The 23,383-nt window shown below is 35.1% G+C and overlaps 2 protein-coding genes across 9 annotated transcripts in view; one reads left to right on the top strand and one right to left on the bottom strand.

Moving 5' to 3' along the window:
* LOC106674124 (endophilin-A) overlaps positions 1 to 701 on the top strand; it is a 129,064-nt gene extending 128,363 nt beyond the window's left edge. For all 8 annotated transcript variants that reach the window (XM_024226055.1, XM_024226053.1, XM_014406647.1 and 5 more), the window contains one exon: positions 386 to 701. In XM_024226055.1, the coding sequence (XP_024081823.1) occupies positions 386 to 505 (120 nt within the window). In that variant the 3' untranslated portion in view covers positions 506 to 701. The remainder of the gene's footprint in view (positions 1 to 385) is intronic.
* Positions 702 to 13,036: 12,335 nt separating this feature from the next.
* On the bottom strand, positions 13,037 to 15,462 carry LOC106674033 (putative odorant receptor 69a). The gene is made up of 8 exons (XM_014406463.1): positions 15,407 to 15,462; positions 14,615 to 14,841; positions 14,281 to 14,558; positions 13,981 to 14,227; positions 13,819 to 13,924; positions 13,449 to 13,556; positions 13,229 to 13,384; positions 13,037 to 13,173 (listed from the first exon to the last, which is right to left on the bottom strand). The coding sequence occupies exons 2-8, from the start codon at positions 14,800 to 14,802 to the stop codon at positions 13,120 to 13,122; spliced, it is 1,137 nt and encodes a 378-aa protein (XP_014261949.1). The 5' UTR covers positions 14,803 to 14,841; positions 15,407 to 15,462; the 3' UTR covers positions 13,037 to 13,119.
* Between the last annotated feature and the right edge of the window lie 7,921 nt (positions 15,463 to 23,383).

Here is a 23,383-nt window from a genome sequence, read left to right as displayed (position 1 = left end):
CACCGGCCCTTTTCAGGACCACGAAACTCCCAGACACTAAAGGTCTATGCCTAAGCAGCAGAGTGAACTGGAATCCCCTAAACTAGACTTAGTACTTAACTTCGATGACTAGTAAGACTTTTAATACTAAAATCTGTTTTGACCATGAAACCTCTTTGGACATTCTAAGTAGACCTGTGCGGTTCCAAAGCATATAATTCTTCCATTCAAAAGTGTCAAATTGTCAAAATTACTAACATAATTATCTACAATGACCCAATCTGATCTCTCTTTAAAATTCCACACCAAGCATTTCTGCCAAAAAACCCTGTCTACCTTCAAAATCACCTCACGAAGTTCTCGTCAAGCTTTGGATCAGATTCTTGTATTTTTTTTTTTTTTTCAGGAGGGTGACACGATAAATTTAACAAATAAGATCGACGACAACTGGTATGAGGGTACGCTGAATGGTCGCAGTGGCTACTTCCCGGTTACTTACGTCCAGGTCGTCGTCCCGCTGCCCTAAGCTGTCACCCGCCTCTAAGCATCTTCCTTATTTCTTAAGTATTGTTTTGCCTCAGGATTCACTTCATTTATCTGACCGATACTTTTAAAAGGAGATTAAAGGGGGAAATTCTCAGAAACTGCCATTGTTTTTTCTTTCATTTTCTGTTATTGAATAACTGCTAATTCATCACAAATATATTTAATTGATATTTAAATGTGTTTGAGTATCTTTAAAAGAAAATTGAAAACACGTTTGATGATTTTTAAGTGGAATTATTGCTAAATGTTATTATATGTGTCTAATGTCTTCAGTATTAATGTCAATGTTTACATTTTATCCCAATCTATAAAATGCTTATTTATTATCATTATTATTATAAAATGAAATTATTATTAAAATAAGAAAGTGCAAATTTAAAGAAAAAAAATTATTAATAGGTGTGTTAGTTTTTTTTCTTTCTTCTCTTATGTATATATTATGATATTTAGTGTTTAAATGAATGTATGTATTGCATGTGTGTTTAATGCATTCCGTTACTCATGTTTCAAATTACAAATCTATTTACACTTAACACACGTACCACTGTTTTAGAGCACAGGTTGATCGTTGTTTTCTTTTGTCCTGGCGGCGTCGGCTCGGGTGCCGTGAAAGCCGCATAAATTTGACTTTTGTTCTCATCGAGCCCGGTAAGTTTTTAGAATTAGTTTTGTCCTTTGAAACTGATATGGGAGGTATTTGACTATTTAAAAAATGGTTACCCGACACTTATAAATTGAATTATTCTTTATTAATTTTCAAGAGTGGTTCGTTTTAAATAATAATATTAATATTTAAGAAAAAAATAAGTATTGCAAAATACTATAAGTTTAGGATAATATAGTCAAGCTAGTTTTAAAATAAAAATGAAAAAAAATTACCTTTATAAAAGTGATAAAATTTTCGTTTTTTCTTAATTTTTAATCTTTTTTCTACATTTTTTTTTTTAAGTATCGGCCTATTTTTGTTTTTCACGTTTTAGTTTAAAAAATTGAAAAAAGGCCAAAAGTGTATATATTGCTACTCCTTTTGAAAAGTGACATTTTTTTGTTTCATGTAAATAATATTTATTAGGTAGTTCTTTAAGAAGAAATAAAACGATAAATTAAACCATATTAAAAATGAAAATTTATAGGTTAAGTTTTTGATTTGGTCATATATACAGGTTTTAGTGTCATTTTTGCGAGAAAAAAAATTGGCAAAAATAAATTGTTGTGTGCTTTTTGTTAACGTGTGAGTGCGATATTGCCAAAGCGTCCTCTTTCGCTTTCTCTACCCTGCGATACCTAAATATTCTTCTATCTTTAAATGTAATTTAAAAAATAAAATATTGTCACATTTTTTATCTTATAAGGGATTTAACTATAATGTTTATGGGAGTTTAAAGAAGTCTGGGTGCTTAAACGTGAGAAAGCCGTTCTTTGGCGGTCGGTTAAAAAAAGAACAAAAAATAACACTAGACAATACAAAAATTCTTAAAGAGTTTCCTAGAAGATTAGATTGTCCTCTAGCTGCCAAGTGCCAACTTGTGCTTTACCAATTTAGTTTTTAATTTCAATAATCGCTCGAAACATTAATCATATCATTTTTTTTTGCATAGAATTTTTTTTCCTTTAACCCTGAATACTTTGACCTTTATTTACTTTTTAGTCATAGATTAATAAAAAAAAATCTGTTGCCTGCTGATTGAAGTCTTTCATAAAATTAACTAATCAATAAAATTCAAGACGAAGGCAATTTTTTTAAAAATGAAATAAAGGTTTCAGTCAGGACTAAATTTTATTTAAAATCTAGATTATTTTTTTTCAAAATTAAGGAAACACTAATTTTTTCATTTGCCTAACATTGAAAAAAAAATCGTAATATTAAGTTATACTTATAATGTAATTAAATATAAAAATACTTATCTATATAAGTTAGTAAAGATAGTAGTCTTTATTTTTCGATAAGCAAATTATATCTACTAATTATCATAAAGCAATAAAGAGAAATATCTACATTTCAAGTGAAGTCTTAATTAAACATAAAATGAAAAATACTATGATTAAAAAAATACTCTCAAAAGAGTTGTAGTGAACAATGAAAGATGATATAAAAAAACTATTCAATTATAAAATTTGATGTTGTGCTGATTAAAGAGTATTTTGTATTGGGCAAAAAACCGAATAGATTATATAAAAAGAGTGGCTTTATTGTAATAAAATATTAAGATCTTAACAAAAATGATTCAATTGCATGTTATGCCATCCTTTATAAATATTTAAACTAAAAAAAGAGAAAAATTTATATATAATATTTATAGAAATGCCTGTTAAACTGTTTCAGATATTTATCTTGTTAAAATGGACAAGTTTTTCTCTCAGAGAATTGATTATTCCGCGTCCTTTCCTCGGGAATTTTTGAATGACTTGAATTTTTGGTAGAACTACCTTTGAAAAAGACAAAACATGGGGGTTATTATACAGAAAAAGCCTGCTTTTTGCTTGTTTCACCCATGCTTATGATTAAAAAAAAATTGTACACCTTGCGAGTTTTCCTCCTGTGCGGGGTGATGAAACTTACGGATCATCTCGGTCTGGTGGGCCTGAAGATGGCAAAATCCAGAAATGTGTCGTGACAGACCAAGATGACCATCAAGGATCAAATTATTTAATATTATTTATTATATCTGGTGGGAAAACTGTTGGATGTAGAATTTTCAAATTTTAAAACATTGTTAACCATTTAAACAGTTAGGGTTGAGGTTCAGGAGTAAAACACGAAATTTTTTTCAATTAATCATACTGAGTTATTTTAATTATTTTTTGAAATTTTATTTATTACAAAAAAAATATATGAGCCATTCAGATACGACTTACATTACTTGAAATTTGGAAAATCATGCTGAAGTAAATAAAATTTTACATGTGCCTTGTAAATCAAATATTTTGTCATGTCCATCTGATAAGCTGTCTGCAGCCGCAATGCCCAGATTTTCGGATTGTCCCAGAAAGGTGTTGAGCGTTTTCCCTGACGTAAAGACTCGTGTTATCAGCGTTTAGTTTATACCGAGTAAATTTGGTTTGAATTTTCTTCTTAGCGGCCTTGAAAACACAGTATCTTTGATGTCACACTGACTCATAGCAGATGAAACATAAGGTCCGGGACAAAAAGATAGCCCACCCAATTTTTTTCTCTTAATCAATTTTAACCATTGATATAACTTTTTTATTAATATGTAGTGTATTTTGAACCGATTTTCTCCATTAGGAATTGGAAAAAAATAATTTGTAAGAATTAATAAATAATACTTGATTTGGAGTGAGACAAAAAGATAGTACAGTGAACAATAATAATAAAATTCATTATTAAAACACAATTAAAATAACTAACCTTTTTCTAATGCAGCAATCATTCGATTTAAAAGCGAGTCAAAATGACGACGAATCATCTCTTGAGGAAGTTTGGCCCACTCCTCCTGAATTGTTTTTTTCAATTCTTCAACGCCCTGAAATTGTCGGCTATCCTGTAAACACTCCTAGCAAGATGCCCCCATACATTTTCGATTACATTAAAATCCGGGGACCTAGCCAGCCAATCTATCATTCTGATCCTTTCTTTTCTAAAAAATTCTTTTGCAACTTTTGCCGTGTGAACAGGAGCATTATCTTGCCTGAAAAATTACGTTCTCTTTAGGAACAAATTCAAAATATTTTTTTAATTGGTTTTCTAACAAATTAACAAATTGTTGGCTGTTCATTCGACTAGAAATAAACACAATATCGGTTTTTTGATCATAGCCAATACCACCCCATATCATGACCTGCCTCCTCCCATTTGCCTCTTGGAAACCACTTTCTCTTCTTTTCGTAGGTCATGGTAATAGTGAGCCCAGCCATCGGGACCATCGAGATTGAATTGTTTTTCATCTGTGAACAGGACATCCTTCGTCTTTCCATTGCACATATTCACGGGCAAACTCCTTTCTTCTTTCTATATGCGCCGTGCTTACAGGTGGAATGCCTTTCATTTTCATTCTTTTGATGTGAGGAGCTGCACGAATGATCCTTTGGACATTTTTCACATTCGTCACTACACCTGCTCTCGCAGCAATTTGACGGGCCGTTAAAGTTGAATTAGATGCAACCCTTAAAATTGCCCGTTTTTGCCGTGTTGTTAAGGTCGGTGGTCTTCCAGGAGATTTCTTCGTCCCATAGATTTCTGGAGACTTCAAAAAATTTAAAATTACTTTCCTACTCCTACCGGTATTTTTTGAAATACTGGAAATACAAAATCCTCGATTTTTCATTCGCTGAATGATATTTTTTTCAGCTGGTGTTAATGGTTTTGCTTGTCCCATCTCACTAATATACATGAATGCAGAAACTGAACTGAATTAGCCTTGTTTACTCGGAGGGATTTGGTTTTGTTTGTAAATAAACAACAAATTTGCTCTCTTTTTGTCTCGCCCTAAATCAAGTGTTATTCATTAATTCTTACAAAGTTTTTTTTTTCAGTTCCTAATGGAGAAAATCGGTTCAAAATAAATTTAAAAAAATATATCAATAAAAAAATTATATCAATGGTTAAAATTGATTAAGAGAAAAAATATTGGGTGGGCTATCTTATTTCCTGTCAATTTCTGTTTAATTGAGTATAGATTTGGCCAGTTTTTGAGTGATGAATCAGCTTTCCTGCTCTATTTTTGAGCTTTTTGTTCAAACTTCTCTTTCTGCAAAAATTGAAGACAAGAATCCTTCAGTTTAGAGATCTTCACAAATAAACGACTGTACATTCATAAATCGATTCCATCCATCACTGCAGACATTTTCCCTTCAAAGTTTGTTTATGATGACCATTATTTTAAAATTCTTTGAAATTAAGAGGATCAGTCAGGAGTGAAGTGGAGAAGAAAACCTTAATATGATGAACCTGTAATTAGAGCCTTACAGGCCAATTTGGTCTGCCTATCCTCTCTGGGTTGGTCTGTTAATATCTGGCAGACCAAGATGATCAGTAAAGATCAAATTATTTATAACCATTTTCTAAGAATTGATAATTTCAGTGAAAAACCAAGACTTGATTAGTTAGTGGTTGAAGTACAGTGATTTTGGCCTGTGCATCTGATCCAACTAAAATTTCTGATCTTTTTCCTTTGAACAGCTTTTAGCTTTCATGCTATAAAAATATTGCTGGTTGAAGAATATCGAGTGAGTCAGCTGAACGTTCACACAAACCGTTTTGAGTAGTGAATCCAGCTTTCCTGTTTAAATGTCTGTTTTTCCACAGATTGAAGATCCTTCAGTTTTTAGATCTCCACGAATTAAAACCTTAATAAACACATACATCGACTCCAGCAATAGCGATTGCTTTTTTCCATGACATTTTCCAACCAAAGTTTGTTCTGGATGGATGTGAGTTTATAATTTGTTGGAATTGGATGGAGATCTGTGAGTAGTAGCGGAATATACAAAAACAATTCACATCCTGATGTTTCAAGTTTATTGACTCTTCTTCAGAAGTGAAAACGCCTAAAAATTGTACAGTTTTTCCATAAATTTTCTTAAATTTCTAACATCCAACATTTTCTCCACCAGATGTTCATATTTAATTTGTTTGCATTTAGGACTGACATTTTCATTTTCCTTGTTCTGTAGGTTAAAAATTTAAAAATAGGTTGATCGGAATAATTTTATTTTAATATTATTTAAAAGCTTCTTTGCCTGAACAAATTGAACAAAAAGTTTCTCAAACTTATCGCCCTTGATTTCCCCCCCCCACCTTCCATTGTAATTTAAATTATGTATATTATAAAAATAAAAACGAAGAGAGGTTACCACACGATAGTATAATGTTTTCGTCTAGTTTCCTTCTTTCTTCTGTGAAGATTTGATTTGGATTTGACATTTACGAGTGGCTGGCTTCTCCGAATGACTGTCTGGGGTGCACAACAGTTATCTGATTTTAGTCTTTAAGTTAAATGCTTTTGGCTGTATATATGACAAAATCTGTATGTGTGGGAGTACCGTACTGAGTTGAACTTTATTTTTTGTTCAGCTTTTTTCAGGACTTCTGTTCTATTTATGTGAACCCCAAATGATAGTTTTATGTTGATTAGTTTATTTATTAAAAAAAACTTATTTGATAACTGTTATTGTTGTAAAAAGCGTCACCTCGACTGCTCCTGCCCCCATGTTTGCATACAATGTAGATATTAAGTGATAAAAGTTGTCTTATGTATGGAAAAAGAAATAATTCAGTGTTCATTCCCACTTCAATTATATCTAGGTGTCTTCAAATTATACAGACAATATCCTTTTAAGGAAGGACAATATATATATTTATTATTATATAATATACATGTAATGTATGATGGAGGGAAAAAAAAGATGAGTGACTACATGATATTTTTAACTTGTATACATTATACTTATTATTGATAAAGACATCGCCTACCCTCTCCCATCCCAAAACACTTAATGTTCTCAATGTTTGTGCCTGTTATTTGTTTGTGATAATTAAAATTTTTATTTGCAAAAATGTACTCTGTGCCTTTTCATTTACAGTCTCCTGGGTGTGGTAAAAAAAAACTAAAAACCTTCAAAAGTTAGCTGAAATACAATTCCTTTGAAAGTGATTGTTTAATTTAATTTGATCTTTTCAAAGCGGGAAAATGACACAAATAGACCATTTGATTTTGATAGAAACAACAAATTTGATCTTTTTTGGTGATTTGTTTTTAGAAATTATTTCAGCAAGGCTTCAAGGTAAGATTTTTTAATTTTAAATTGAGGGTAATACTGTTAATGATACTGATTTACTGATTTATATTACCTCAAATGTACACGTGTTCAGAATTGAGGCTATCACTTCTCCCAGTCCATTGGCAATTCCAGCTTTTTTGATTTACAATAAATTACTGGCTGGCCTCATGGCCTGGAATCACAATTGGGCAAAATCTAACTAATTCAATCATGATTAAGAATTTTGATTGAAGTTTAATCATGATTGAATTAGTCATGAGTAAATTAATCATTATATGATTTAATCATAATTAATTCAATCATGAGGTATGACTATCATAAAATGATTAATTTACTCATGACTAATTCAATCATGATTAAACTTCAATCAAAATTCTTAATCATGATTGAATTGGTTTGATTTTGCCCAACTCTGGCTTCAATGACCAACTTACCAAAATCCAACCGACTCCGGATAAAAATTGTGAGATGAGAATCGTGCTCAAGGCCAACCTTCACAAATTGTTATCATAAACGAAAACCAAAGTTACATAATTATTCTGCATGTCTATTTTATTACAATCAAGACCCCTAGATAGTGTATTTTCCAAATAATGTAGAAATCTCTCATTTTAAGTGGAATAAATTTGAATTCAAAGAAATATTTTTTCCATTGATCAGTTATGTAAACATATTTACTTTTCAAAGTGTAGCTTGTTATAGGATTTTTTTAAATATTTTATTATTGTTATTATCATTATCATTATTTTTTGGCTTTTCATAACGATGGAGTTTTACTTATAATAGTTGTGATGTACTTAACACAACTTGAATAAAGGTTACAAAAACAAGAACGTAGCTATCATGTCAGATAGTTAAGCAACCGTCAAAGCACTAAGCTCAAATATCATTAGTTCAAGGATGGTGCTGAACTGCAAAACCAAATTAAACATATTAGGTACGCAGAACAAAGTCAGCCTCTGCTGGGTTCCAGGACACATGGGAGTAGAAGGCAACAAGAAAATGGACAACTTTGAAGGCAAGGAGCTGCTACACCGCTGACGGAACCTGAACCATTCTGTGGCATAGGAACCCATACTATTAATGACTATCTCAGACAGAAGGACAAAAAGAAAATGAAGGAACAATGGAATTCACTCATTGGACACATCCAAGAATCTCTTAACAAATTTCGGAAGAAAAGAAATTACAGAATGTGTCAAAGGAAGCAGGAAGAAACTAAGAATCCTAATAGGATTCTTAACACTGCAAGCTAAATGGACACTTAAAGAAGATTGGAATAGACGGCACATGCAGATTCTGCAGAGGCAGGGGAGACCACCAACACATCTATTAACAAACTGCGGTGCTACACTTGCTCGCAGGAGGAAGTGTTATGGGATGAGCAATGTGACCATAGAAGAGCTTCAACCATTGAAACTAGGCCTATTAATCAAGTTTCGTGGTGATATAGGACTCACCGATGTGCTTTAGGCAGAGAACAGGGGATACAATAGCTCTTAAAGGGTACAGTATATTTCACCCCGAATATTATATCTACAACATAATTTAGGGACATGGTCTCAATATTCCTCCATCGGACTTCTCACATTCATGCTGATAAATACATTCACTGTCAAGAAATGCTAGAAACACAAAACTACCAGACTTGTATACAATAAATCAGCCCTGTTCCCTTCAAAAATAGTAACAGGGGACCCAGATACTCGCTGTCGTGCTCAAGCACGATCTCATAATGGATGGTATTCCTACACGTCCTTAACATGAAGCCAAGCCTTCAATTAGGTGGGACACATTGAACAACCGTTCTCAACATATTGAACATATCCAGCTTCGGCCCAGAAGAAAGTGACCTCGCATCACCTCTCCTTAATCGGGTTACTAATGATAAAAATGACAGAAGTGCCGAGATTAAAGACTTTTTTGAAACTGAGATAAATCGGTACAAATGGATGTAGGCAGTCAGAAAGCTGATATTTTTCAGCTTGCAAGTTTGATAATAAATCAAAAACCAAAATGACACAAATTTTCTCAGGTTTGCATAGAGAACCTTAGAACATAGTCTGCCTCCAATACTTTCTAACTCTCTTAGTCAAGGTAATGATGCAATAGTTAAACTAAAATAAATAATCCATTAATTAAACTAAAGGAAGAGGACACCCAAAAGAAAGGATCTTTTCAAATTCCACAGCATTCCGAAAGATTTATTTTGGAAAATGACACAAAATTTCTCAGGTTTGCAGAGGGAACCCTAAAACGAAGTCTGCCTCCAATACTCTCCAACACCCTTTTTAGTCAAGGTAATGCTGCAATAGTTAAACTAACACAAATAACCCATTAATTCAACTAAAGGAAGAGGACACCCAAAAAAATGGATCTTTTCAAATGCCACAGCACTCAAAACAGATTTTTTAAAATAAATCTTTTGATCTCTATCTTTTAAAAAGATTGTCCTTTTAAACGTCTTGATCAGAAGAGAACAGAGCGCTGAGTCCTTTCATTGTCAGGAGGTGCCCTTCAGCAGATGATGTTCGAGGTTCCATAACCATGTGATAACCTGTAGCTGGTCGTTTCCGATTCTTTGTTCTATCATTAATTACCACATTATTGATAAAATCAATAAATTGGCCAAGGAAAGTTCGATGATACTTATTCACCCTGAACTCTTTTGTGGCATACCAAACTGCGAATCCATGCGAAATTGGGTTAAAAGTAGTTAATCCAATGGGGATGGGACTCAGGATAGAGGCACGCGAAAAGTCCATCAAAGATACATCGCAGAAGCTATGAGCAAAACTGTTAAATCTAGGACGTGTTGGAACTAGAATTGCTGGTCTGTGCAGATCTCCAGGAGGAGGAAATGCTGGGCCTGAAGATACTCACGGGACTCCTTGAAAAAGTTTTGGGATCTGGTAAAAAGCTTTAAGCGTTATGAGGAGCTCTAGACATGGAGACAATAGACCAAAACTGGTCGTTGTGTGCAGGTCATAAAGAGACCGATTACTTTTCTAATCTTAATCTTTGATCTATTAACTTTTAGATGAATGAAACTGAAGATAGGCTTACTGCTGAAAGAAGGAAGAAAGCGGTAGAATTTTTGTTTTGGTAAATTGAAGATATTGAAGAGATTTCGAACGCTGAACGGGGCAATTAGGAGTTATTATTTTCGAAGTTATTTTTAACGAGGGCGTCGAGTGGATTTCGGAACGGGCTGCGCCTGGGCCAATCCCTCTCGAGAAGACTTACTTCACAGTAAATTATTGAAGTGTTCTGAGTTAATTGAGGGAGACTCAAGCACGGTCTAATCCGGGCAAAGGTGTAAGTAAATGAACAGCAGTCGCTTTTACATGTATCGGTTTATGACTCGGGCCCATAATTACAAATGAACTGAAGATGTTTTCATGGAATTAATAATCTCATGATTCTTTTCCATAATGGCAAAGGTGAATAAAATTCTTCATGGAAGGTTCAAGGAAGAAATGGTGCCCGGTAGTATCGACAAGAAATAGTAACCAATTATCAAATAATTTAATAAAAGTTCACCCTAATACTATCATGTCAAGCCTTTAACCAAATTCAAATTATTGTGAAATTTCTTGTTGAGGTTTTGCGAGTGAACCTTGCAGTTTTATCGTTTTCGATACGGTCCGCCTAACCTCGCTGTTTTGGTCTGTCGAACGGTTAGATGGAACCTTCAGGCACGTCGCTTATTTTCTCTTGTTCTTTTTTTCTTTCTTATCTTTCTGTATGTGGAGATGTTGAGTGCCATGGATAAGCATGGTTATCAAGAAAAAACATTTTGGTTTAAGCACTAGGTTAATTTGGCGGAAAAGTACTCATGCCCTTGTGATTCTAACTTCTAGGATCGGACAAATGGTGTGCCCAGTTGATGGTCATACGTCAAAGGATGGAGTATGTGCAGTGGTTCGACAGACTAACGTTTTAGTCGTTTTAGAGCTGGAGAAGCATTGTCGAAGTAGTGATGACGACTTGAACTTTAGTCAACCTCAGGCAGCCGCCTCTAAAAATTTCTTCACTGCCAGTGCGCAAAGTGCTGCAGAAAAAGCAAGACAATGCTTCTTCAGCCTGCTCGAGTATTGGCACTCAACATCTCCACAACATACCAAAGATAAGAAAGAAAAAAAAAGAACAGAAAATAAGCGACGAGCCTGATGGTTCCACTAATCGTTCGGCAGGCCAAAACAGCGAGGTTAGGCGGACCAGTATGATCGAAAACGGTAAAACTGCAAGGTTCATTTCTCAAAACCTCAATAAGAAATTTCACAATAACCGCAATATCCTCTCTGAATTTTTGAAACTATAAAATCGGGCATTCCATGTGAAACCAACCAATATCATCTGCAGCGGTCGTTTATTCTAGAAATGTTTTGTCATTAGAGTCATACCAATCGATAAGGTGTAGAAAAGATCGGGTAAACCTAGCAATCTTGTAAATTAGCACGTTCTTCGACCTGGTCCGCATATCCTCGCTGTTTTGTCGGTCAAACCATTTTTAGATAGAAGTAACCAGTTCAGTGATGATCTTTCTAACTAGCAGGCCCGACTAGCAATTATGAAGATGGTTTAGTTTGCTTTTTTTTTTCTTTAATCTCTGTTCTTTTTTCAGATGCTTCTGTACTAGAGAGCCAATGTGCAAATTGACGCAGATAAAGCAAAATCAGCTTAGAAATTAAACAAGCCAAGTCACCTTATAGTGTCTTCTTGGCCTTGAAGTTCTTTCGTCCCGGACCAACTCGCTGTTCTGGATTTTCTGTTAGGTTCAACCATAATCAGTGGTCGTTTCTAAATTAAAAATAGAAAAGGTAAATTTTCAGAGGTGTTGGTCATGTTCAAGGTCATCATTCTGGTCCAACTAGTCTCTCTATTTCATTTTGGCTGGATGTTGTTTAAATGGATGGAATCTTGTCACTAGGTCTTCACTAGGACTAGTCTCTGTCCAGGTAAACTGAGATTTCTTTTGTGGTTTGCACGATCATCATCCTGTTCCGCTTATCTTGACTGTTATGGTTTATCAAATGTCTTTCAGAGCGGTATAACCTTCCTGGTGTAGTGATCTTCATTATGTAAATCCTATGCAATTCGAGTAGAGAGCCGGCAGGCTCAGAAAAAAGCTAGGTCAACCGAGCAATTGCGATAGCTAAAGTGTGAGATTAGTTAAGATCTGCTCGGCATCCTGGTTCGCCTAATTTCGTTGTTTTTACTTTGATGTTTTAGATGGATGGAACTTCATCTACTTCAGGAGTTGTTCATTTCTAAACTTCTTTGTCAGAGAACCGGCAATCGGCGCAGAAAGAAGCTAAGTCAACCTAGCCATTTAGTTAAACTGTGAGATTTCTTGTTAGGTCTAGACGGTCCTCCTAGTCTCGTTGTGTTGGTCTGTCAAACTACTTTCAGAACTATGTAACCATCCCGTGCAGTGATCGTTCGTAAATAGCAGGTCCAATTTGCAATGGACTTGTTTAGATGGATGGAACCATTTGCTTCAGTGGTCGGTCATTCTGTAAATTCATTGCGCGGAAAACAGCTAGGCCAACCTGGCAATTATGATAGCTAAATTATTTTGGTCCGTCTTGTCTCGCTGATTTTTTCTGGCATTAATAAAAAAAACACACCACTTAAGATAGTGAAATGCCAAACAAACACAGAAAATTTTCATAGGCTAACTAAAGTTGGAAAAGACATGACTGCAATAAACAAAATACGTTTAGGATTAAATTTGATAAACATAAACATCTTTATTGATCTAGTATTAGCCATAAATTCGTAAAGTGATTAACAAAGCTGGTGCAAGAAAAGAAATTTACGTGTAACGACTATATTTTTCTGTTCGGATCAAAAGTTCATATTTTTGAGCATCGCTATGTAAGAATAGGTTGCCTGAACAAACTGAAAAATAATTATATGTTAAAACAATTATTTCTAGAATGAAAGAAAAGCTTACCGTGCTAAACTTTTCCATGGAAAATTCGAAAGCGGTTTTATAGCGGACCAATAGTGGTCTGGTTGCGAAGGCGGACAAAATGAGCAGGTCTTTCTCGGTACTCGGGTCCTCCTCGTACCAGGAGTTGTGGTAGGCCGACTTGATAATCTCCTCGCCCTGGAAAATCGAAAAATAAGCTCGATCCACGCTTCCTGTCGAGAAGAACTTTACAAAAGAACACCTCTGATTTGATAAGCTCACAGCTCATGCTGATGGTGTACGGGGCGAAGAATTCCAAAATTGTCAAGAGCAGCTCAGCAGCGAAACTCCCTCCGATGCCATTTGTCGCCTTTTAGAAGAAAACTTTTATTTTTAATATCGCAAAAATGATCTGCTTCTTAAAAGAAGGATCGAGCCAATTGAACTAAGGAACTAGGAAAAATACAATAAGCGTGCTGGAGCGCTTGGAAAACCCTTCCTAGTGTCATTGTCATCATCAAACCCAGTTTATTTATTAAATAAGCCAAAAATTTATCTAGGTCTGGTTTACTTAATCATAACCTCCCCCAAGAAAAAAGAAAAATTCAGGTTAGTTTTCTGTGAATACTTACTACTAGTTTGACCATGAAGAATGACCGGAATGCGACTGTAAGAGACGAAGTAACTATTTCTACGAAATAGGACACGCTGTAAATAGAATTCAGCTTCCGAACTAATCTGTAAAACAAAATGGCACAGTGAGAAAATAATTGCATTTTGCTGAGTATGCTCACTTGATAATTTTCTGATGGAAAATGTACGTTTCTTTATACTGGGATTTATTATCTGGCAGCCTGGATTCGAGCATGTGCCTCAGGACCCTTGTATACCCTGATATATGCGCGCACAAATACGTGACCATGGAGCCGGTGACGCCTTCGCTTATCATCACGGCCTCGAAGCAGTATATCTGCACGATGAACCTGAGCCAGAAGTGTTCGGCGTCGACAAGGTTCCACCAGACGATCCAGTCCTCCCACTCTGCGAATATGGTGAATTTTAGAAAAGGTATGTTAACGATGGTTGTTTTATACCTTCTCGCGGTTTGGTCATTATGGTTAAGAGCCAGAATAAAACGTTGTACGGTTGGACGCAGAAGCACATCAGCATGAAAGTGTTCGCGTACCTCACCCGACCCTTTATGGTCTCATTGAACAATTTTTTATGCACGTCGTCAGCCTCGACCTTTTCCCACATCACATCCAAGTCCGAAATAAAATCAACGATTTGCTTTTTCCTGACGAAAATCATGCAGTGCTTGAACATGATTTGACAGGTTGAGATCGTAAACTGCATGATCACCAGTTGGTCCCTTGAAATGAAATTCGCAGTGGATGATTTGTCAAGGTTACAAATTTAATTACTCACCCTATTTTGGTATAAAGAGTTAATAATTGGGTCGTCAAGAAATAAAACATCCCGAGCCCCACGAATACGATGTTGAACTTCACCAGATATGGATGTTTCGAACCTGGGCTCACCATCATCCCTCCAAGTTCGTACAAATGGTAAATCGTGTTTGACGGTCTCTCTATATAATATCTTCCGAACTTCATGACAGAAAATAGTCAGAACGTTTGAATTTCTTGAAATACCTAAGGATAATTTACAATTGAGATTTTTTTGACAACAAAATTTTTCAATGGAATCACATAATGGCGATCAGTATCTATGAAAGGGTCTGTTGGCATTTAAATTAGCAATTAACTAGCGAAGCTAGACGGACCAGGATGTTCGTAAACGACTATACTAACTGTAAAAATGTAAAAAAAATTTCTACAGCAATAAACAGCACAAATTTCTCATCATTTTTGATTCCTCATGCCAAAATGGCTAGGATAGGAAGAAATAAAAAATTAACTGCTCCACCCAGTCAAAAATGATACAATGTTCATTTTTAAATCATTTCAAATCTTCACGTATAAAAATAAGTAAGTGCGAGTAAATTAGGTTAAAAGAAAATATCCTGCATAAAAATAAACCAATTGGTTCAAAAAATACCATTTTTTATCAATAAAAAAATAAAAGAAATTTTATTTTTGAAATGTTAAAACGATAAGAACGAAAGAGTAATAAAAAGCGATGAGAAAACCTTTCGATCTGTAATTTATCGGACAACTGGATGGCATAGTTTCCCCTATTGTCCTCAGTGGTACAAACCTCGAAGTTAACACGTTCAGGATTGAGGTCTTAATGATTCCGTTTCTGCTTTGGCGCTGTATTTCAATTATTCACTCGCCAAGGAATGCATTTTTCAAAGAAAGTCGTTAACACCGATCAGAGTATGGATCGACCTGGAAATTATATGTTGTACGGCCGATGTGTGTGGATATCAACGCATAACCAATGAAGAGTGATTATTGGAGTTTGACCGAAGGTCAACGTGTTAAAATATGACATTGTGACAGCGTAAGTCTGAGAACAAGGTTCAAGGAAGAAGAACGTACACCAGTGGCTTTGGTTAGACCGAGACGGCCTATTCGTCAACAGTCCATCCTTGCCGTCTATCATATCATAACCTGGTTTGTAAATTTAAAATGTTTAAATAATACACTTTTGGTTGGAGAAGCTTCATTGTTATTAACACGCTTCGGAAGCAATCAAGTGGTCCTCCGGGCCGGATCACGCCTTGAACTGTCATATTGTCTTACTGGACTGGGGCAAAGTATAGCGCCAATTCGTCCACACTTTTCCTTCCTTGCCTTTGTCATTCACCACCTGGTTAGAAAACTTAAAATATTTGCATAATACACTTCAAGTTTGTTCAATTGTATTACTATGACAATCAATTATTCAAAACAGTGACGATGATCAGCAAAACAATGCTCATGATTAGTGTGAATATTGAACTACTAAATTTAATTTAATTTTTTGAAAGAATAAATTCTACAGTATTACAGGCTGAAATTTTTTAAAGGGAAGCTTCCTGATTTTGAAACAACCGTTTGGTTCTCCGGGACGGAATATACCATTTTGTATTTTCTTAGTGTTATACTGAACGTTGGCGGCAGAAGTAATTATTGTAATTTATGAATTTTGACCGCGTAGGGTTTGTTTCAGAACAGAAGCATATCGAGGACTGGGTTTAATTAGACCGATACGGCATATTAGTCGGTAGCCGAGTGGTTAGCATGAGAGACTTTCACGCCGCGGTCATGGGTTCGATTCCCACCGTCGCCTCTGGCCCTTTTTTCCCGATAACCCCCAATTGGAACACACAAGAATTCGTACTATGGCTAATATGCAAGATCATAAGGCTAATAAAAAAAAAATAAAAAAAAAGTACCTACTTGACATTTTTAAGCAAAAATTAGACAATACTACAGCCTGAATGAAAGTCAGGTTTCTTTGCTATTAACTCGCTTTTGAAACAACCGTTGGTCCTCCGGGCCGGATTACACCTTCTTGAACTTTCATATTGTAATATTGAACCTTGGGGGCAGAGCTTATTGTCATTTATTACATTGTGACCAAGCGGGTTCAAAACAGAAGAATGTACAAAGGCGAGTGGGTTTAGATAGACCGATATGGCCTATTCTTCAATAATCTTTTCTTCCTTGTCATCTAACATTTCCCCTATCTAGACCAGGTTTGTCAATTTATAAAAAATCAATTAATGCACTTTTGGTTTCATTACCTGATTTGAAAATTTAAAATTTTTCATTATACACTTTTGAGTTTTCTGATCGTATCATGTCAACAATTAATAATTTAAGTCATTAATAATGATAAAAAATAATGCTCATGAATTGCTGTTTAGAAAAAGGTTTCTTAGAGGTTAATTTGTTTTTAAAACAACTACTTGGTCCTCCGGGCCGGATTATGCATTCGTGGATTACAATATTGTAATATTGAACGTTGGAGGAAGTAGTGGTTTGGCCCATCCGGCTGCACCATAACTTGTTATTGGGAGGAAGACACTTTTATAGGTAGTAGTGAGTCCATATTCCACTTTCGCTATTCGGTTCAATCTATTGTACACACTTCTTGTTCCCTTATTGTTTTGTCATCTGTCGGAAGAGTTACAACCTCCCGCCAGCTTCAATTTTGGATGTAAGAGATTTAAAAAAAGCAAACATCGGGATAAAACGGACTGGAAACGTCAACATTTTTTCTTGGTTATTCTCACGCCATTGGCCCACAATTTCTCGACCTGAGAGGAAAACACCAACAAACTGAAATGATGAACGATGGAGTGAGTGTGGTGTTCAATCCTTTTTTTAAAAGATTGTTTCTACTCACAGTAAGTTGTTTTGCAATCCGGATTTCGAGCCCTTTGGCTCATCATCAGGTTGAAGGATCTTCACAACCTGATGATGTGCTAAAGTGCTCGAAATCCGGATCGATGCAAAACAACGTAATGTGAGTAGGAACACCGACAAAAGCTAGGCCAAATGTAGAACAAGTTAGCCCTTCAAATTATAACTTTGAATATGGATTTTAAAAAATTCTGATAAATCCCGAAATTCAAAAACAAAATATATAGAAAAAGCATAGTCCTGTTGAGGTCTGTGAAGCGATGAAATATGAACCATCGCGATTGCGTTTTGGGTAGTTGGTTTGATAGAGGATAAATTATAAAAAAATCGAACTAAGCTAAAAAACTGCAATTAAATAATTGTTCATGATTAAACTCAGCTCACTGGTCCGTCTAGTATTGCTGTTTTAAGGATTTCAAATAGCTTTAGTGTATCGGGATGAATTGTTGCGGAAAGAGGAATTAGTTGTGAAGAGGGTGGGCAAGAATTGGACAAATAAGGTGAGTAAGGGAAATTGTTACGGGTTTATTGGTTGCAGTGGGAGGCTGTAACCTGGTTGTGGGAGAGTAACAGCCATGTAACGTCATTACCCCGGCTATAAGCGGATTCTGCACGCTCCAGGGGTAATTTTAATTTTGTTCTCCCCCGGCCGGCGGCGGCGTCCCGATGGAAAAATACACGTCGTTCGATACGGATCGGAATAAAAGGTCGAGGAAAACGACTCGGCTGTTTGCGCCCTCGACTTATCCCCTAATACCGGATAATTGGGTACACGCTTCCCCGGTAATTACGGCAGGTCGCTATAATCGCCACCCTGCGAAAATACATCTGTTCACCCTTGATCGATACGTCCTTAACGGATATATCACGGCAGAGATTATCTCCAATTGAATCACTAAATATAAAATTTTAAAAAGAAATATTCAAAACTAAAAAGTGTATGGCACTTGAAACATCCAACGCTACTTCAACCGAATCTGAACATATTCGATCATCAGAACTAAATTTTCCGGAACAAGACTTGTGCTTGAATATATTATCAAGAATATTAAATAAATTTTTATTCCAAATATTCGATACAAAATACTATTTGGCTCCGTATAGAGAACGTGTAAGAATGCCTCCTGAAATGAGAATCGACTTGAGCACGGCAGCGAGTATATCCTGCTCCGATTTTTTGGAAGTAAGAGGATCGTTCTATTGTATACAGGGTGTTTCAACTTTACAGTCCACCCATTTAATTAGTAAACGATTAACATTAGCAAAAAATGGTCTTATAAAAACCCCAAGTTAATTTTGAATAGTAATCGCGTGGTGATAGCAGATTTAACATAACTCTCTCATGTAGCTCGAAAATGACACTAACTTTGTTATTTTATATAAGAAGCCCATATTTTTATTTTACAATTCGATTTTAGAGCTTATTTTTTGCAAATTTTATTGAAAGGAAAATTTTGATAGGATCGACCATTTCTGAGTTATGCCGGACGGAAGACGCGTGAGTGTGAAGGATGTATGCATATGCTTTTTGTAACAACAAGATGGCCCACGTCCTTTATTTTTTAAAACGATTAATTTTAGCAAAAAAATGGTCTTGTACGAACCAGAAGTTAATTTTGGATAGGAATCGCATCGTGGTAGCAGATTTAACATAACTCTCTCATCTAGCTGGTACATGACACTAGCTGTTATTTTATAAGGAAGCCATATTTTTATTTTACAATTCGATTTTGGAGCTTATTTTATGCAAATTTTATTGAAAGGAAAATTTTGGTAGGATCGACCATTTCTGAGTTATGCCGGACGGAAGACGGGTGAGTGTGAAGGATATATGCGTGTGCTTTTTGTAACAACAAAATGGCCCACGTCCTTTATTTTTTAAAACGATTAATTTTTACAAAAAAATGGTTTTGTATGAACCAGAAGTTAATTGTGGATAGGAATCGCGTCGTGGTAGCAGATTTAACCTAACTCTCTCGTCTAGCTGGTAAATGACACTAACTTGGTTATTTTATATAAGAAGCCCATATTCTTTATTTTACAATTCGATTTTAGAGCTTATTTTACGAAAATTTTATTGAAAGGAAAATTTTGATAGGATCGACCATTTCCGAGTGATGCGCGACAGAAGACGCGTGAAGAGGATGGACATTTTGTAAGAGCAAGATGGCCCTCCACGTTTTATATTTTTTGTTTTGCGTAAGAAGCAGATATTTTTATTGTAAAATTCGATTTTAGAGCTTATTTTATGAAAGAAAATTTTGATAAAATCGGCCGTTGATGAGTGATGCCGGACGGAAGACGCGTGAGTGTGAAGTATGCGTATGCTTTTTGTAAGAAGATCGCCCACCCCGTTAATTTCGAAAACGATTATGATCAGTATGTTAATTTAGGATAGGAATCTTCTCAGAATAGTGTAAGGGTCATGGGGTTGATTTTACGCTTAGCTTGTATTAATTTTTGAAAAGAAAAAAAAACTTTTTTTTACAAAAAAGGAATTTTGTTATCATCATCCAGTCAATTTTATTTTTGAAATGACTCTCAGCTTTTATTATGGATTTGTGCAGATTTGACATTGATTAAAATTTATGTTTATAATAAATACTCAAATACGCTCCCTGCGCAAAACGGCCCAGTACAAAACTCCGGCATTTTAAATATAAAACGGGGAGGGCCATCTTGTTAAAAACGTGTGCCCTCTTCACGCGTCTTTCGTCGGGCATAACTCAGAAATGGTCGATCCTATCAAAATTTTCCTCTCAATAAAAATTGCATAAAATGAGTTCTAAAATCGAATTGTAAAATAAAAAATATGGGCTTCTTATATAAAATGACAAAGTTAGTGTCATTTCCCAGCTAGATGAGTTTTGTTAAATCTGCTACCACGACGCGATTCCTATCCAAAATTAACTTTTGGTTCGTACAAGACCATTTTTTTGCTAAAATTAATCGTTTTAAAAAATAAAGGACGTGGGCCATCTTGTTGTTACAAAAAACATACGCATACACCCTTCACGCTCACGTGTCTTCTGTCGGGCATCGCTCAGAAATGGTCGATCCAATCAAAATTTTCCTTTCAGTAAAATTTGCATAAAATAAGCTCTAAAAGCGCACTGTCCATTAAAAATACTGGATTCTCGTTTAAAATAACAAAATTAGTGTCATTTCCCAGCTAGATGAGTTTTGTTAAATCTGTTACCACTTCGCGATTCCTAGCCAAAATTAACTTGGGGTTTGCATAAGACCATTTTTTGCTAAAGTTAATCGTTTACGAATAAAATCGGTGTACTATAGAAGTTGATACACCCTGTTGGGGACCGCGGTAGCCGAGTGGTTAGCATGAGAGACTCTCACGCCGCGGTCGTGGGTTCGATTCCCACCGTCGCCTCTGGCCCTTTTTTCCCGATAACCCCCAATTTGAACACACAAGAATTCGTACTATGGCTAATATGCAAGATCATAAGGCAAAAAAAAAAAATTGGCTTGTACTTTTTCTAGTTGTTTTCACACTTTCGCCTCTGTTTTCAGATTTTATTCCTTCAGGTATGATTTTTAACATTATTCAGCAATTGCTCGTTTTTTTTACGGCGAGTTGAAATTGTACAGTGTTTCCCTTAGTGTCGCTTTTGAGGATGTGTACGTGTCTAGTCTATTCCAGGGTCATGTTTGCCTTGTGGTGATGGTTATGGTGAGGATATTAGGAAGCCGGGGTTTTTTGTTCGTTAAATTTTGTTTTTAAATTTTCCTGCTCGTCAGGTCAACTTTGTCCTGTACCGAATGTTCTATAAGCGTATTAAACTTATAGTGCTTCTTTTTAGGCCCTGTTCAGTTTTTACAACAACCAACTAACTAAATATAAACCGATTTCTACATTTAAAAAATTAACAAAAGTGTTATATCCTGAAATATTAGTGAAAACGGTTGTTCAAAAATTGCGACTTGTAATATAACACACTTGCTTGTGATAATGGTGATCGCCCCACTAAAATGTGTGCTTTTTGTTTTCCAAGCACTCCAGCCTTCTGGCTTATTGTACTTTCATAGTTACTTATTTTAGTGCAACCGACTCGATCCTTCTCTTAAGAAGTACGAGGTCATTGACTGTCCTTGCTACAATTCCTTTTCCTGGGATTTTCTTAGCCTAGCCTTAACCATCGACTTCTTGGCTTGAAGGAACTTGTTGAACCGGCACTGGACCACTTACTACCACATTCAATTATGAACTGTTCTTCACTCTTCTGACAGTTCTTCACTGAAGATGACGCAAAGCCAAAACAAAAAAAAACTCCGGGTATAGACAGACCAGTAAGTGACTTGCAGGTTCAGCATATGCTTACCGATTTTCTACACCACACTATTAACTTTCAATTAATCAAAGTATATTAGAATATAAATGTGTAAAGTAAAATTACTGTTTATAGATTTTTTTATCGAAAAATCAGCAGTTTTTAGTTAAAGCATCAAAAAACGTCAGATTGTATTGGATACAAGCATATAAAAAATTCCTGTATCGAACTTTTATTTCGTCAAATTAACCATTTCTTTAAAGGATTAAAAACAACAGATAGTACGAATTATAAGCCCATGGAGTAAAATTCATGTGTATAGCTTTTTCTGTCAAATTAACCTTTCTTATTTTCAAATTATCCCTTCTATACTTCAAATTAACCATGTATTTAAAGCATAAAAAAACTTCAGCTTGTATGAGATAAAAGGATATAAAAAATTCCTGTATCGAACCTTCATTCTGTCAAATTAACCTTTTGTAAATTTCAAATGAACCATTTTCAACTTCAAATTAACGCTTTCTTTAAAGCATTAAAAACATCAGATGGTATGAATATAAGCAAGAAAAAAATTCCTGTCTGTATAAATTTTATAAGTTTTTCCATAGAATCAACTTGTTTTTCCCTTTTAAACTTCAAACCAACCCTTTATTTAAAGCACTACAAAAAGTAAACTTCTTTTGTACAGATTTTTTTTTGTTAAATTAACTTTTTTAACTTCAAATTAACCGTTTTTTAACCTAAAATAAAACTAAAATTTCTATACTTTATTTTCTGTCAATTTAAGCCTTTGTAAATATGTAAATAGCTGTAAATCTATGTGCGTTCATCAAATAACATATCGTAATCGAAAATTCCACATTGTGATAAAATATTGGGAATAAACAAATTTATCTCAATTTATCTCGAAGAACAAGAAGAATCTATTATTTTTATATTTAATGTTGCGTAATTTTTTTTAAATTTTAACTCAATTAATTTTCATTTGGTCTAAGAGCTTTAATATTTTATACTTTAAAAAACCCGTAAAATACAAGAATTTTTCTGTGCATGTTTAATTTTATATCGTTTTCTATGGTTTTGTAACGCTTCCGAGAAAAGTAAATTTGAAATTAAAAAGAGTTATTTTGCACTTAAAACCCTTATTTTGACGGAATTATGCTGTACTCAGCTGAACCACGTAGACAAATTCTGATGATCCATATCCTGTTTTACTACATAACTTCACTATTTTTCGTGGTCCGCTTGACCAATTAATATCATACAATTAATTAAGGTTTTTAGTTGAGATAAAAAAGTCAGTGTCACGAGCGGGATTCGAACGCACGACCTTCGCCTAGATACGCCGCTGCTCTACCACTTGAGCTATCGTGACCTCGATCCACTCCAATTCAAGAAGGTGGGGTTGAGATGGGAAGTTGGTGTCCAAGTGGATCGAAGTCACGATAGCTCAAGTGGCAGAGCAGCGCCGTATCTAGCCGAAGGTCGTGGGATCGAATCCCGCTCGTGACTCTAACTTTTTTATCTCAATTAAAAACCTTCATTAATTAAATGATATTAATTGGGCAAACAGACCACGAAAACTAGTGGAA

This window comes from Cimex lectularius, unplaced genomic scaffold, assembly GCF_000648675.2.
Source record: "Cimex lectularius strain Harlan isolate CLEC.00 unplaced genomic scaffold, Clec_2.1 scaffold110, whole genome shotgun sequence".
NCBI lineage: Eukaryota > Metazoa > Arthropoda > Insecta > Hemiptera > Cimicidae > Cimex > Cimex lectularius.
The sequence above is the reverse complement of the archived record's forward strand: the minus strand, read 5'-3'. Positions and strand labels throughout refer to the sequence as shown.

Bases quoted from the DNA above. Each gene is read 5' to 3' on its own strand.
- LOC106674033 (XM_014406463.1), bottom strand. From the start codon at position 14,802: ATGAAGTTCGGAAGATATTATATAGAGAGACCGTCAAACACGATTTAC. The intron at 13,925-13,980 runs GTGAGCATACTC...TTTGTTTTACAG, and splicing joins TTCCATCAGAAAATTATCAA to ATTAGTTCGGAAGCTGAATT. The intron at 13,174-13,228 runs GTAAGCTTTTCT...ATTATTTTTCAG, and splicing joins CCATGGAAAAGTTTAGCACG to TTTGTTCAGGCAACCTATTC.